The 17910-nt window shown below is 36.9% G+C and overlaps 1 protein-coding gene across 1 annotated transcript in view; it reads right to left on the reverse strand.

Moving 5' to 3' along the window:
- The window catches only part of CCDC6 (coiled-coil domain containing 6), a 113070-nt gene that overhangs the window by 50585 nt on the left and 44575 nt on the right, over positions 1 to 17910 (reverse strand). Inside the window, exon 2 of the mRNA XM_045568772.1 lies at positions 5452 to 5601. Within this exon, the coding sequence (XP_045424728.1) occupies positions 5452 to 5601 (150 nt within the window). The remainder of the gene's footprint in view (positions 1 to 5451; positions 5602 to 17910) is intronic.

The following is a 17910-nucleotide window of genomic DNA, read 5'->3' on the forward strand; positions in this document are numbered from 1 at the left end:
CAAAATAATTTAACTGTTGTTTTGGTGGCTTAGGAAACTTGGGGGGAGTAGGCAGCGTTGGATCCTGATGCACACGCTTGAAGAGAAGGGAACTATGAGTCTACACTCACTTCTGATGCCTACAGACGTGTCATGCTGCTCAGAGACACACCCTTTCTGGGGTTAGGGAAACATAAGCTCTAGAAAAAAACAAATCCATTAAGACAGCACTGGATGGAGAAACTACTTCTCCAGGATTGAGAGGAGGAGAGGCAAAAGGCAAACGGAGTGGGGTAAGCCTTTTATCTACATGAATAAGCAGAGCTGGGAACTTTTTGAATGCCTCTTCCCAGTTTTATTCCTGTATAAACAGAGATGGAAGAGTAATTCTGCTGCATGATAGCCTTTTCAACTGCTCAGCTATAAAGCATTTGGTAGTGGTAGCTTCAGCAGTAGTTTTTGCCCACAACTTCCTTCCTATCCTCTATATGTCATCTTTCCACTGATGCTATTAATAGAAAAACTTCAACTACTTTAGTTCCAGAATGCTTTCTAACCTCAGGGAGACCAAGTCAATTGTAATAAAAATAAGCCATGCCACTTAACGAGAGATCCAGAAAACTTTTCTTCAGTATTTCCAATCATCAAGAAGAATATGTCCACCTATTGGGATAAGGGTATACTAATTTTTATTACAGGTAGAATGGTATTTTCTGAGAACCAGATCCAATTTCAAATGTGAACCAAAAGTACAAGACTACAAACCTATGTTATTTTAAGGTCTGAAATTTAAAAGTTGGATTAGATTGAAAAGATTAAGATATATATACTAATCGGTATACTTTTTATCCCAGTCCTGTTGTAAGGGGGGAAAAAAGTACTCATTAATTTTGGGCAGTGGTATCTGTTAAGAGTGTAGGCAACAACACAGAACAAGTTAATATGAAGTGAACCTGGTACAATAGGTTGGCATAAAAACAGGTGGGAAAAATTCTCAATTGCTAAATCCATTATCAATCTCAATAACGACAAGTCTTCCAGTTGGCACTGGTTGATTGGTGGTTAACGGCCTGAGGAATGAGAAATTTAAAAAAGTTTTATGATAGAGGGCCAGTAGAGTGAATCATACAAAGACTGACAAGATAGTTAAGCTAATCGTAAGAACATTCTGATTATACTAGCTCTTGAAGTGGGCAGCCCAGAATCCTCTATCACTTGCAAATGAGCCTGACTCTGCAGGGGGCTTCAGTGCACTGCTGCCTAAGACAAAAAGATCCAACTAGCAGCTGAGCTCTCAAAGTCAAAGATGCAGAAAAACAAAACAGACATCAGAATTTTGAAATTCCATTTTTAAGAAGATATTTTCTATTTACAAAAGTAATACACGTTGCTTTTACAAACTCAGAAGGAAAGAGGCACAAAGAAAATTAACATAACCTGTCAACTCAACACTCAAGCATAATTATTGCTAATATTTTGGAAAATAGCCTTTTAGACTTTTTTTCTCTAATGTACACACTATATAGCAGTGTCCTCAAATGATGCGGTCTTGTTATAATGTTGATGAAGGGGGAAAAAAAAAACATCCCGGCAGGGATGCTGTCTGTGTGGAGTTAGCATGTTCTCCCCACATCTGTGGGGGTGTTCTCTGTATTACTCCAGTTTCCTTCTAAATGACATGGGTCTAACCGGGTGAGGGCTTGTGTGTGAGCGTGCACTGTGATGGGATGGTATCCTGTCCAGGGTGGTTCCTACCTTGTCCCCTGAGCTGCCAGGACAGGCTTGGACCACCCTCAACCCTGAACTGGAATAATTGGGTAAATAATTATCTTATTTTTAATTAACCTTTCTTAAATGTATGTATAGCTCACATATATTTCAACGTTTAATATTAGATGTGTTTGGGGTATTTAGAACACTAGTGATTTTTTTGTGACCAGAAACATGCCATAGGAACTTAACTCTTATTTGTATCAATTTAGCTTATGGTAAAATTGGTTTCATCCTATGGCGCTTTACTTAAAGTCGCAGTGTCCAAGAACCTATTGAGAAAGGTAAGTGGGGACATACTGTATATCAAATTCTATTGAAGTGTTTACTCACAAAACATTTGTTATAGATTTTAATCACAAAGAATTACTAAACTACAACCTTTCTTCAAGGCTTACCAGAATACAATTTAGCTCTAATGCAGGTTCATGCTGAATTCAGTACTAGAGGGTTCTTTTTAGGACAGTTTCTTGCCAATCAGATAATCAATCTTCTAGTCTGGGCTCAGAAAGATGTAGATTTTTCAGAAGAGTTTTCACAAAATATAATTTTGTATCTACCGGACATAAAAGCAAGGGAGAAAAACTGCATGCTCTCTTTTTGTGTGTGTTTTTGTTTGTTTTGGTGAGATTAACATGTCTGGAGGTGTTTAAGCTATCTCCCAACCTGATCTCCCAAAGGGCAAAGGGATTTCCTCTCATCTACACTTAAGTAAACTTGATTCCCACAGCAGATAGGAAGGGATGAGTCTCCTCTATAGCAACATTCTCATTTTGTTCTTAGGATCAAAGAATCCCTTTGAAATGCACATGAAAGCATTGTCCAATTACTGTCAGAGATAACAGCCAAAGCACAGTAACAAAACCTAAGCTGTTCTGTAAATAGCCTTTTGGTGGCCTGTAGGTGAAAAATGCTAAACACTTTCATGGTGATCAAGACAGTTCACCCATTTGTCTATCAGTGACACCTGCTGTATGGTTTCTCTTACCAGGTTTTTCCTAACAAGGTCCTATCTAGGATGGCAAAACATCCTAAAAAGCCATATTAAAGTAATTACATAGTTGGAAAAGTCTATTGGTATCAATTACTCTAAAAAAAATCTTTCAGATGGAGAACTGTACTTCCATGCTAGGGGGCAGAAAATGGGGGCATTCAGGAAGAGCTGGTGAAGCCGTTAAGAAAGTACATACCAGGAGCCTGGGGGATGAGTTTCATAAGTGGAACAGCCCTTTCTCCCTGAAGTTAGGAGATGTCTCCACCTAACTGGTCAACAGAACTGGGTATTTATCACAAATGGGCATGGTGTGATACATGGGGTCAGATCACCTATCATGCCACAGAGTGGACATAGCTCAAGAACCTGCGGGACATCTCAACCTTCCCCTACCTGCTATCCATCTCCTTTCAAAAGCCTAAGGACCAGGAGAAGGTAATGGGGTATATATATAATTTTTCAGTTTGAAAGATTTCTGAAGATGGTTGGTAGTGATGGTTGCACAACACTGTGATGTATGTAATGCCGCTGAATTGTACACTCAAATGGTTAAAACGGTAAATTTTGTGTTATGTATATTTTACCACAGTATTTTTTTAAAAGCCTAAAACCAAGGTGGGATGAGAGATTGCCTCAGGGACATGCTAACCATCCATTTGTCCCAGTTCTACAAGTTCAATCACCAACAAGCTACAGATTCATCTAGAGCTCTTGGAATGGTGTCGTTACAGACTCACACCTTCATACTACGCCCTTTGTTTTGGCTCAGGGCAAAATATGACATGGCCACATGAAGACAAGGACTACATATTATATATGACTTCTGGCAAAAAGCTATTTGTGTTGTTCAGTTTATACACTATTCAATCTCTTTGGAAGGATCCACCTCCCTTTGAAGAAATTTTCTAACTTTTTAATATGATTTTTCTCTCCTGACCAAGTAGAATATTTTAGATATAAGAATTATGCAAAAATAATCACTACATTCCTCCAAATTATAGCATTTATAGGACACTCATAGCTTAAATTTTGAGTTCAAACCTTCTTACACTAAGTGCATAACTTCCTTTTCTGTTGCACATGATTCTCATTTTTCATTCTTTTTCAGTATTTTAAGGGACAATGTCCTTGGAAAGTAGATGGGCTATGATAAGAGGCCAATTATAAACTATACAACCACTTACATTGACAATAAATCTTTACAGAGAAAAGGAACATGATCTGGCTCAGTTTTGACTGCTCTATAATTTACTTTGGTCAAAGACCCCAAATATTATACTAACAATCATATAAACTGAAAAAGAAAAAAAGATTCCTGCATTGTTAAAAATTAGGGCATCTGACTGTACATTAAATGCAAGAAAAAAATCCATAATTGCATCCCTATGGTTCTAGAAGCATCATGTAGAATAAGTCATCTAATATTGTCAAGGTGAGAGAGAGTCAAAGATCAAACTAGCCTTCTGCCTCCTTTTTTCTCTAAATCACAATGCAAATGAATAAACAAAAAGTTTCGGTGCCAAAATTTTGCCATCACTCTGCTAGACAGTCACGCCCATGGACCTCTATTCTTCACATTTCAACAGCTACCACATAAATCAAATTTTGTGCAACACTAACAGTATCTATATTCAGTAATTAGGTAGAAAAATGAGACTAAAAGAAAGATAAGGGTAAAGTTGTCTGGACTTTTGGTCTTAACACTGAAGTTTCGATATACCAATGTTTCCAATATCGTCTTACAGGATCACCTATGCAGGGAGTTAAGTAAAGAATTCAGGAAGTTTTAAAAAAGCCTCAACTATCTTATTACAACCTCCCTAAAATATATACTTCAGATTAATTAATGAAATTGTGAGTGTGATGGTGAATAGAAAATACAAGGGGGTGTTTTCTTTCACAGACAGCTAAGGAAAACATAAATGGTAGTATTTTTCCTCTTATGATAATTTTATACCTGAGCACTATCTTGGACAAGCTGTGTTACATAATGAAAACTCCACACTTATTCATAAACTCATACTAACTAATCCACAAACTACTTATCCTAAACAAATTACTTTTTAACTTTACTAGTAAGCTTTGAAGAGAAAAAAAGAAGGCTGAGGGCATGAGCCGCTGAACTAGAGAAACCAAACCTTTCTGCAAGTTTTGTGTTTCTATATATAAGGGACTAATGTTAAGTTTTAATAGCAATCTTATCTACTCAGTAACATATTACTAATCCTCTTGAACATGGCTGATGTATAATTTTAACTATCATGGATACCTTTTTATTTCCTGAAGACATTTCACTGTATTATCTTCATATTTCAGTGCAAAAGACCCACTTATGACTGCCAAAAATCTTTATGTACTCATTACGGATTCAACATAAGAGGAGAAAGAAATCTCACATTTGGTGTTAATCCCCATACTTCCAAAATGCTACATATAATATCTCCTATGCTAAGGTCTCATGCTCATAAGCAATTTTCTAAACTGCTCAGGATACAAAACATCTTACCTTACCTAAGCAAATGAGCTACAGAGCCACCGTCTTGAGTATCACATGGCTGTCATCCTTACCTGGTATTTTTAATCTCCAAAGAACTTTAGCTACAACCTCATCAGCAAATGTTTCAAACAAACTGCTCTATCACAGTCATTTTGTTTTTCTAGAGAGGGAAACTGGCAGGGAAGATGAGAGAGTAGAAAAGATAATTTACCTGCATCAATTTTCTGGAGAGCTCATTAGTGAGGAATTCTTCTTCCTTCTCATAATTTACAGCAAGGGTTTCTTTTTCCTTCTGCAAAGCCTGAATTTTCTTGAATAAAGTGTTACTGATGAATTCTTCTTCTTGCTCAGCCCTGGCTTGCTGTTTAAAAAATAAATAAATAAAAGAGAACAAAACAAAAACACATGGTGAGGAAACAGGAAGTTTACTAACTGAAATATAGTTCTTATTTCCAGAGAGGGTGCCCATTTTAATTAGAACTCTATTTTTAACTGTAAACCAACACACACCCCAAGAAGCACAAAACAGAGGAACTTGGCAATGGCCATAAAAGTGAATATTACACAACCCTTAAAGGGCCTCCCTCTACTATGTATAGTCCTTTTTCTTTTCCTTTTTTCTTTGCTGATCTAAAATTGCTTGTTTCAGTCCTCCTTCTTAAAGTGATATTTTGAAGAAATTAGCAAAGATCGTACTGCAGTGTTTACAAAGCAGTCCCAAATCAATAACCAGAACACAGAACGGTCCTTCTAATGTAGCCGACAGGTCTGATCCTGGGTGGGTACATACGTACATGGATTCATGATAACTCTCCGCCTGTCACTACATCTCAAAGATTTATAATTACAATATCTGGGCAACTCTTTTTTTTTTTTTTTTTTTTTTTTTTTTACCCTGGAGCAGAGTTGAACTCACTTAAAAGTAAAACCATGTCACCTCTTTAGAATATTATTGAATGGGTTTGGATGTGCCATTTAAAAAGCAACACAGGCCGGGCGCGGTGGCTCACGCCTGTAATCCTAGCTCTGGGAGGCCGAGGCGGGTGGATCGCTCGAGCTCAGGAGTTCGAGACCAGCCTGAGCAAGAGTGAGGCGTCTCTACCAAAAAAAATAGAAAGAAATTATCTGGCCAACTAAAAATATATATACAAAAAAAAATTAGCCGGGCATGGTGGCTCATGCCTGTAGTCCCAGCTACTCGGGAGGCTGAGGCAGTAGGATCGCTTAAGCCCAGGAGTCTGAGGTTGCTGTGAGCTAGGCTGATGCCACGGCACTCACTCTAGCCCGGGCAACAAAGTGAGACTCTGTCTCAAAAAAAAAAAAATAAAAAATAAAAAAAATAAAAAGCAACACAGGACAGGCACTGTGGCTCATGCCTGTAACCCTAGCACTTTGGGAGGCCAAGGTGAGAGGATCGCTTGAGCTCAGGAGTTCAAGACCAGCCTGACCAAGGGTGAGACCCCATCTCTACAGAAAATAGAAAAAATTAGCTGTGTATGGTGGTGTGCACCTGTAGTCCCAGCTACTTGGGAGGCTGAAGCAGGAGGATCACTTGAGCCCAGGAGTTTGAGGTTGCAGTGAGCTATGATCATGCCACTGCACTCTAGCCAGGGCAACAGAGCAAGACCCCACCTCATTCATCATTCATTCACAAATAAATAAATAAATAAATAAATAAATAGCAATACAGACTCAGAGAGACACATTTACATGTTCACTGAATAACTGAACAGTTACTACAAGGAAATACACTAAATGGCTAAAAAGTAGTTATTACAAGGTAGTGGGAATCTAGGGGGGTAAAGGGTAAGGATGGATGAGAAGAGTTTCATTTTTTGCATTATTGCCCTACTGAGAATTTTTTGGAGGTGAAGGCAAGAACAGGCATTACTGAATTTAAAAACGGAAGGAAACCCAGGCATAATTCAATGGAAATGAAAATATTCTTCTATAAATAACCCCCCCACAATGTTTTAATAGACTAAACAGAAAAACCTAACCATCCTTGAAGGAAATTAATCTTTTCAGAAAGAGCACCCTTGTATCAAATGGACTCAACTCTATTCAAAGCACTTTCTAAACTGCACTTTTCTGATGCACTTATCCCAAATAATGCTTTCCTGTTTTATCTGTCAAGTTGAGGGAGGGACACATTAATTCCAAGCCTCCAGCACCTGTCATTTATAATATTATAAGAGAGCCAGAAGGCAAGAGACAAAAGGGCACCTGCATTAAACAATCATCATCTTATACAGTTTCAAAAAGGGGGAAAAAAAAAAAAACCAGCTGACAATCACTCTCCAGTCTGGTGGTTTAGACTTCTGCATATTCACCAGCCTCCTCACACCCTGGTAACATCCATGGTTTCTGCAGAGTCCACAATCCCTGCTCTCTGTCACTGTGGCCAAGCAATTCTACAAATGAGATCCACTTGTGGTACTTAGACTGAAAATCAGAGCTACACAGAAAGTGGAAACTTAGGGAGAAGTTCCAGCATCCAAGTTCCTTAAGAAGCCATTCTGGGATAGTCCAGGAGAGTTGAGCAACAAAGAACACATCCCTTGGCTAATAAATTTGCGTTACCGGCCAAGGGCATCCAGTGAGCTGCCCCTAGGTCCTCCCATGGTCCCCTTACACACCTCATATTTCATTAGCATTCCTCAATGTCTTACTCTTTCCACTGCAGTCACGGAAAACTGCAGAGGATTTGTGCCTCCCCTCCCCCTTTAAATCAATCCCCACTTGTCTTCCAAGCTCACAAACTTCAAAAGATTACGTACTAGTGCAATGGGCCGGAATCCAAAGTGTTTATTTAAGACATATTTGACACATACATTCAATCTGTTCGAACTACCTGTTTTTCTGACTTTGACTGACAAAGTCCTATATGATTTGAATTCTGATTATTTTAAGTTACAGAACAGAAAGGTTGAAAGGAACTGTGATTCTTTTGATGGTGATTCTGGACTTTGAAATTAAAAAGGGTGTTTGCCATAAATTAATTTCATTATCAAGTCAGACTCGATCTATCTCTTGCACCCTTATTACACATTTAGTATTTTAGATGATTGGTAAATTGAATCACAAGCAGCAAAAAAGGAGCTGGACTCAAAGGCTAGACAAATTATCTCCCCCCCCACCCCATTCAGAAGTGACAAGCTGAAAGTAACAGGCTAAGAGTTTATTCCTAGAAGTTGAAAATAAGCCCTAAGAGTTTATTTGTGTAGCTCCCCGACCCTATTTCATCCAACCATTAACTTATGGAGACTACAGATTTCATTCTAATAGAAAAAAGAATAATAAGATAGAAAGTAGGTTAGTGGTTGTGGAGGCAAGGGCAGGAATGGGGAACCACTGTTCGTGGCTATAGAGTTTCTTTTTGGGGTGGTGACAATGTTCTGGAATTAGTGCTAACAGTTTATACAACCTAAATACACTAAAAAGTAAACTGTACACTTTAAAAGGGTGAATTTTATGGTATGTCAATTATGCCTCGATTTTTTAAAAAAGGCTGATAATTAGAGTCTGTATTTCACAGAGCACCAGTTTCCTTTGTAGTTCTTCCCAGAGAAAGCAGCAAAATTGAAAAAGGACGGGGATGGGGGGGATTGGGCGGAGGAATGCTGAAGAGGGCGAGGCCTGTTCTAAAAGTACCTTCCAAAGTAAATGACATCTCATGGGTCTTGGGAGGCTGAGAGGCTTTTGCAAACAAAATTATTCACCAATTTAGAATAGTCACTTACATCTAGGCAAAGCCCATTAATAGAAAATGCCACTCTCAGGACTGCTGAATGACCATGAGAAACTGTTCTGTTGAAGCCTGTTAAAGTCCATCTAGCTTAACAAAGGGTTTACGTGGCCTAACTCGGCTTTTATCAAAGGCCTCCTCCAGCTAAGTTTTTTTGCCACTCTTTAGTTCTCTAATTGGGGGTCTGTTATTCTGTCTCTCACAGAATCTGAACACCCAGTGCAAACCATCAGGACATGATTCCAGTTCCCCCCAATTTAACATCCCAGCTCCCTTTGTTTCCAGCTGGTACAGCTCATCTTAGGAATGAACACATAAATGAGGACAAAAGACAAGACGCTGCAATGCAGCCTCACAGAAAATGTCTTTAAAAAAATCAGATATAGTATACTGACAGTATGTGTAAAGTTGATTATTAGAGAATGCATCACAGAAAAGCATCAAGCATCCATTTGATTTCTCCCTGCAGGTTTCTACCCATGCTATGTGCAGTTGCAGTATCATCTCAGTGTTAGTCTTGGTTTTTTTCTTCCCCTAACCTCAATATAGGCCTTTTTTTATTTATGCCATAAACCAAATTACCTTTTCCAATATATTTCCCCAAAAGCAGCCAGGAAGAAGCCAGGCAGACAAGGGCCTAAATCTCAAACGAAAACGTGAGCAAAAAAAATTAGGAGCTCTTTGAAGGAAGAAACCTTTTCTTACAGTTTTGTGTATGTTTGTAGAATTGACAACAGGGAAAATCTGGAGGAAATAGGAGAATCTGTGATTATATTAATATTTTCTTGTTCAATATGGCTCTAGCTGCTATGTTTAGAAACAGAGCGAACTTGGTATGATCGCAATCACTTATTAGTGTCTATTATTTAACCCACTGCCCCTCAACCCAGCAGGAATCACTCAAATGTCTGTTAATGCGAATACTAGACCATAAAGCATTCTTTCCCCATCCTACCAAAAATCCAACATAATGGGAAATAAAAAAATGAAATTTATCAAGTCTTCTGGGAAAAATAAACACCAAAAAATTCTTAGAAAATATTATTTTCTCCTGACTCACCCCATATTTAGGCGACCACACTCTAAATAGGCATAATTTCTTGTGGACAAGGAAAACACAAGTTTGTTCTGCCCCACTGCTATCATGACCTGGGCACAAATTTGATTGGAGATTCCAATGTGATTGTTTAGTGTTTCTGTTCTTTTATCAGTGGTATTTTGGAGATCAAGGGTGAGTATAGAAAAGAGAATTCAAAAACCCTCCACATTAGTACTCAACTGCTGGTGAGAAAATCCAAGTGCCAAAACCAAAATTGTGTAGGATGATGCAACTCATGCTCTTTTAAGCATAAGAAAGAGAACAGCTTTCCAAAGCAAGAAATTACAGGCAGCCATAGGATATGATATAATCAGGAGAAAGTTCAAGTGACTATCAAGTAACACATTTGCACTGGTTTTTAAAAAATTACTTTTTAATTGGTGGATGACATTTTAATAACAAAGAATCATAAAACTAAGATACCTTGAAGCTTTCATGCTTAAGAATCCAGGCAGGCTTTATTTATTCTTTTAACTATTTAAATTTAGGAATCTATTTAAATGTATTATTCTAATTAGTTAAAAATTTACTATTCTGCTGTCTAGACACTTAAGACATAATGACCTTAACATCTCAATTGGAAATAGCATCTGAAACCATATTGTTAGGATGGCAGGAGCACCCAACATACAACCAGACAACTGAATAAAACTCTTCTTTTTAAACTGTCATTTTCTGTATACCACTGCACATAGCCATTGTTCTGGGAGACAGAGTTTAGCAGAATCCCTGGTGACTGATCACTGGCGACTCACAGGATTAGCTGGAATGCTGTCACACCAATGGGTTTATCAACACAAACCACTATCCTGTAGAAATGTGTTTAACATTTAAGTACCAGTATGGCAGGGGTGGGTGGCAGGGAATGTAAAAGACAAGTCCGCTTTTACCTTCATTTCTTCTACTAGAAGAACCAAGGATAGGATTTCAGATACATGTCTGAAAATTACAACTCTTCCTCTAGCCTGTGCAAGCACTAGACTATTATAGTTTGCACTTCCTCCACATACTGCACACTGGCTTAAAAGCAATTACTAGTTGATAAATTAAGGCATTCATATTATTTATTCCATTCCAGTATTGCCAGCAAGTCACGAACACATGCAGGGATCAGAGCAGAATCACTACTAGCCCTGGCAACTGGAATTATGCTGTCTCAGATACTAAGCCTTTGTTACATTGTTATAGGACTGCAGGGCACGAGAGAAAACAGCACCAAAAGGTGACTTTCTAAGGCAAGAAGAACGCAGTATCCTGAGGTTAAAAATGCCCCTAACAGTTACCAAGTTTTATCACCCTATGGTGCCTCTCAAACCAGCTTTAGTAAAAGACCAAGTAGTCTTCCCCCATACCCGTCTGCAGGGGACAGACAAATGCCCTTCTGTGCCTGTCCTATTGCACATAATGAGAACACAGCTCTGCATACACACTTCACCATGGGAATTCAACAACACCTGACCCGATCTATGCCTGGTTCAAGAAGAGGAGTCCACTGGTCTGTTGCTTGACTATTGAGAGATGAGAAATTGCTCGAAAAGTCGCTAAATGTTTATGCTGACTTATGAACTTACCTCTGCATGGGCCAGTGACAGCTGGAGTACCAGTCCTCAGGCCACACACTTTGGAGGAGGTTCCCGTACACTGTCAGACTCTAGAGTCAGACTGCCTGGTTTATAAGGTGGCTGTGCTGCCTATCTCCAGCTGTGACCCCAGGAGAGTCATGTGACCTCTCCAAGGTGCTGCTTTTTCTTCTGTAAAGTAAAAATAATGGCACCTCCCTCTGGGTTGGTTGTGAAGATAAACTGAAATAATTCATATAAAGAGTGTATCATACTGCCTAGCATGAGTAAACACTCAAAAGATACAAATAAGGGCCAGGTATGGTGGCTCATACCTGTAATCCTAGCACTTTGGGAGTATTGGGCAGGAGGATTGCTTGAGTTCAGGTGTTCAAGACCAGCCCGAGCAAGGGTGAGACTTCCTTCTCCCCCCAAAATAGAAAAATTAGCTAGGTGTGGTGGTACACTCCTACAGTCCCAGCTACTCGGGAGGCTGAGGCAGGAGGATCACTTGAGCCCAAGAGTTTGAGGTTACCATAAGCTATGATGATGCCACTGCACTCTAGCCCGGGAGGCAGAGTGAGACTCTGTCTCCAAAAAAAAAAAAAAAAAAGATGGGGAGGGAACATGAACAGGAGGATTAATGAGAAAACAGTGAAGGCATCTAGAGTCTCCATTTAACTAAAAGGGCAAATGGCCAGAATTATGGTACATCCATGGAAAGAAGTATAGTGGAGCCATTAAAAGAATATAGTTTGTATGAAAAATATGTCCAGCAACAAATAGTTAAGTAAAATACTAAAGCTGAATGTATATATATAGAAGGCAGAAGGATGTTGGGATCTCAAACAAAAATCACATATCAAGGACACAAACCATCATGAATAAGTTAGCAGAGGCAATCTATTTAGGGCCCTACACATAAAGACTACCCTATCCTCAGGATCCACCAGACTTCAGATAGCCAAGTTCTCATAAACTATAACACAACTTTATTTAAAACATTTAAAAAATAAAATATAGTGAATGAGCAGCAAGACACTGACACCAAAGATCAGGCAGGTTTAAGAAAACAGAACTTCATGAAACATTAATACATCTTTAAACTCACCTTGGATTTTATATTTCAACAGCAAATCTGACACCACTGAATAGCAAAGCAAATAACCAAAAGACAAACCTAAGAATTAATCCAAAATGGGGCACAAAGAAACAAGATGATGGAAAATGAGAAAGATTATCAAAGGACACAGGAAAGAAACTGAAAAGATTTAACCCATATATAATTAAGAAAAAGACTAAGAAGGAGAGTAAAGAGAAAAAAAGATAGGAAAAATGCCTTAAGACAATGGCTGAGAATTTCCCAGAACTAAGGAAAAACATGAATCTATAGATACTGGAACATAAAGGGGCGAGGGAAATCCACGACTGCACACGTTAATCAACTATGTAACATTAAGACAAAATCTCAAAAACCACCTGAAAGAAAAGGCAGATGATCCACAAAGAAATTTGATCCACAAAGAAATTAAGATTGGCAACGACTTCAACAGAGAAAAAATGAGACAATATAGGATTATCAAGAAAAACTATCTTTCAAGAAAGAGATGAAACACACATTTTCAATATAAACCAAAATTGGAAGTTTATCACCAACAGACCTACACTAAGAAAGCTTCTGAAGGATGAGCTTATCCATGAAGAAAAGTCTGCAATGCATGAAGGAAAGGTAAGCAAATAATTTTTTTAAAAGGAAAAATCTAACAAAGATAGTATCTAATTCACGAGGTTATGACTAAAATACTAAATAATATCATCATAAGTCAAAAGAGAATGATGGAAATTAAAATGTTGTAAGGTTCTTGTATTATTACCTAATACATCAGACTTTAAGTTAAATACACATTGTAAAATTTCAAGGGCAACTAGTGCAAGAACAGAAATGGAGAACTTCTATACCAGTAGAGGGAAAATTTCATTTAAAAAGGTATAGAGAGAAAGAAAAGCGATGGTAAAAACAAGGAAAATATCAGTAATCACAATAAACAGAAGTAGACTAACATCCAGATTGTGACATTGGGAAGTGGGGGTAGGGGGGAGAAACACCTAAACGTTTGGATATAAAGGTTGAAAGTAAAGGAACAGAAAAAAGTACACCAAGTGAACGGTAGTTCCCCCACTCCTCCCCCCAAAGTGGGGGAGTTATTGTGATATATGTTTTAATTAGACTTTAAGGCAAAACACCTTTTTAGGAGGTTCTACCAAAACATAAAAAGTATAAAGATTGGCAAAGAAGAAATAAAACATCACCAGCAGCACTATTTGGAAACTATAAACTATACTGAAAGTTCAAACAATTAAAAGAAAGACAAACACCATGACATTTTGTATATACCAGCCACATTTGAAAAAGATACTATTTAATACAGTCATAAAAACTATAAGACACCTAATAAAATCAAAAGATGTCCAAGACCTACATGAAGAAAGTAAATATTGAAACATATTCAGCAAAACGTAAATACACAGAATGATTACACCACTACAGAGATGTTGATTCTTCCAGTCATGAATTCAAAGAAATTTAATGAAAATATAGATTTTTCTAGAAACAAACTGATTCTAAAATTTGTGTAAAAGCATAAGCACCAAAAAGAGTAACGACTCTTGAAGAATAACAATTAAAGAAGGAACTTGCCCTATCACAGATAAAGACTTATTATAAAACCACAGCTATTACCTTCTGACACTGCTGGTGAGAATACAAAATGGCACAATCACTTTGGAAAACATTCTGGCAATGATAAACTCTCAAAGTTAAACAAAGTTACCACATGATTTAACAATTATCATTCCTGAGTATATATACTCAAGACTCAAAACATTTCCACACAAAACTTATAAATAGAGTGTTTACAGCAGCATTATTCACAACAGCCAAAAAGTGAAAAAAGCCCAAATGTCCTTCAACTGATGAACAGACAAAATGTGGTATATACATGCAATGGAATATTATTGAGCCATACAAATGAAAGAGGTACTGATATATACTATAACATGAAAGAAGTCAAACATGAAAGGCCACATGTATAATGCCATTTATAAAAAATGTCCAGAATAGGCAAATCTATAAAGACAAAAAGATTAGAAGATGACTAGGGCTGGGGGTAGGAGGAATGGAAAGTGATCCTAATGGGTTTGGTGTTTCTTTTTGGGGTGATGAAAATGTTCTGGAAATAGACAGTGGTGATGAGTTGCATAACCTCACTAAAAGCTACTGAACTGTACATTTTAAAAAGGTAAATGTTACGGTATTTGAGTTATCTTTTTTTTTTTTTTTTTAAAGACCATAAGCCACTTTGGGAGGGATAGCAAACTCTCCAGATCCTAAGAAATAGCACTAATAAGAGCCAAACCCAACTCAGCTACTGATTAGATTAACTAAATCTTGCATTAATGGTCTATAGAAGAACTGTACTCACTTCTGGGCATAAACACTATCTACCCTGCCCTCTCCTGGTTTTTTATATATACTGTCTGGCATTCAATAAAAAAATTACAAAAAAAAAAAAAAAACCCTACAGAAATTTAAGAACAAAATCAAGAGATAAAACAATCAACAGGGAAGACTCAGAGATGACCAGATGTAGGAATTATATGTGATTTTAAATAATTATGCTTGACATGATAAAAGATCTATAATCAGTCAAGGGATTAGTTAAAAAAAAAAAGATCTAATGGAAAAAGTAAAAAACATGAATGAACACATGTGAAATTTCAACAGAGATGGAAACTATAAGATTTAAATGGAAATGATAGGAGTAAAAAAACTTGTTACCAGAGACGAAGAACTGCTTCAATGACATCAGCAGCATGTCTTAGGAAAGGCTCAGTAAACTGAAAGATAAGTCAACAGAAATTATCCAAACTGAAATAAAAATTGAGAAAAAGAATGGTAAGAGTGAGGGACAGGCAGAAGGATCATCCACAGATAATATCAAATGGTCTAACATTAGTGTACTGGAGTTCCAGAAGAAAAGAAGAACAAATCACAGATCTAAGCAGAGATCTAAGTAGAGGACTCCACTAAGGATAAATACAACAACAGAAAACAGACACATACCCTCTAATAACCATAATCAAACCACAGAAAATTAAAGACAAGAAGAAAATCTTGAAGGTAGCCAGAGAAAAGGACATTATAAAACAGTGAAAAGGCAGCCCTCAAACCAAAGGATATTAGCAGTACATGTAACAAACAAATGACTAGCATCCAAAGTGTATAAAGAACTGTAAAGAAATAAAGCCTCAGATGGAAAAAGGACACAAACAGGAATTTAGAAAAATGATTTGAATGACAAATTTTAAAAATTCATAATCACCCTCATAAGTAATCAAGAAGCTGCAAATTAAGACCACTATTTCCTATACTCTAGATTGACAATAATGTACAAGTTTGATAATATCAAGTGTTGACAAGGATATGGACGAATGGGAATACAGATGGGAGTATGTGAACTGGTAGAAGCATTTTGAAAAACTACACATTTTTACACTCTATGCATCAATTCAGTTAGGTATATTCCCTACAGAAACCCTTCCGTGTATATAAGAAAGCAGTTTAAAAATATTCATTGCATTCTTGTACTTAAGTAAAATACCCCAAATACCTATTCAGAAGAGAAGTAGTATATTCACATAGAAAATTAAAAAACAGTGAAATCAAAAGAAATACAGTTAAGCACAATATAAATGAACCTAAGAAACACAGTAGTGAGTGAAAAAAAAGCTGCAGAAAAATATGTTTTTTAATTCAACTAAAAAAGGCAGAGTAAATGATGTATTGTTTAGGGATACATTTGTGAAATGAAGAGGGGGGAGGGACAGGATAGGAATGAAATTCACAGGCAGATGCAATAGCATCAGTACCATTCTTGTTCCTAAACTGAGTGGTAGAAATCCAGATGCTCGTTTTGTCATGCTGTATAACTTAAATGGTGTGATATGGTCCATTTATTCTTTTGTTGGAATAAAATATTACATAATACAAATGTTAAACAATGGTGGTATATCTCTGGTGGATAAATCATTTTCCCTTTTAGAATACATACATGTTATAATACAATAAGCCCCAAAACATTATGCTACCTGATAGATGCCTGACATAAAACACCACATACTCCATGATCCCATTTATGGGCAGTGTCCCGAATAGGCAGATTTATAAAGACAGAAAGATTTGTGACTGTGCAGGGCTGGGGCAGGGAAAGTTGGGGAGGTGGGGAGAAGAATGAGGAGTGACTGCCAATGGCTACAGTTTCTTTTTGGGATAATGAAAATGTTGGAAAATTAGATTATAGTAATGATCATACAACTCCATAAATGTACTAAAAACCACTGAATTGTATACTTCATAGGGGTAAATTTTATAACATGTAAATTATCTCGATAAAGCTGTTCAAAAAATATCTAACAAGTATGTTTTTCATTTATATTAGAAATAACAATCAAATATATAAAAAATGTTAAATGGCCTAACAAAGACAGCAACAAGAGCTATGGACTTAAATCTGTAACACAATTAAAATATGAAAAGCCCTAACTTTACATCACTATAATAATTCACTGACTTAAAAAATAATTACGCATGTCTAATATTTATCATTCTGAGATATTTAGAAAAATTGTCCATTCTTCAAATATCATCTCTACTATGGTTATAGGCAGGCCGCAAATTATAAATGTTCTAAAAGTTATAAATGTTCTAATTTATAAGCTGGTTGTTAGGATAACATTTTCTATTATAATAACATAAACTGCAGTTAATTCCCAAGGCCAGCTTTTAAAAACTCATTCATGCCACGATGTAAATGAATTCTGCTATGAAAAAGTAACTGCCTGAATCTGGCTTTCTAAAAGCAGAGATTCTATAAAAGTAGGAAAAGGAAGACTTTTTTCCTCCTCTCTAAATATGAAACCAGTTTAAGGCATAATTTTCAAAAGCTTCCTTGGTTATTTTCTCATTTTTCCTCTCAGAATTCTTTATCGTCTGTTGCTATATTTACGAGATACACAGTCCACTCAAATTGCTTTAAGTTTCTTATCCCAGTACAGCATAACACTCGAATAATCCTTTCCCCAAAATAAATCATGACCCCAAATCAGCTACCTTCCTTCCCTTACAAAAGAAAGCTAGTACCTAATATTACTTTCAGTTGGCAATTGAGAAGAAAGCAATCTGATTGATCCAAATTATACTAAAAT

This window comes from Lemur catta, chromosome 14 (assembly GCF_020740605.2).
Source record: "Lemur catta isolate mLemCat1 chromosome 14, mLemCat1.pri, whole genome shotgun sequence".
Taxonomy (NCBI): domain Eukaryota; kingdom Metazoa; phylum Chordata; class Mammalia; order Primates; family Lemuridae; genus Lemur; species Lemur catta.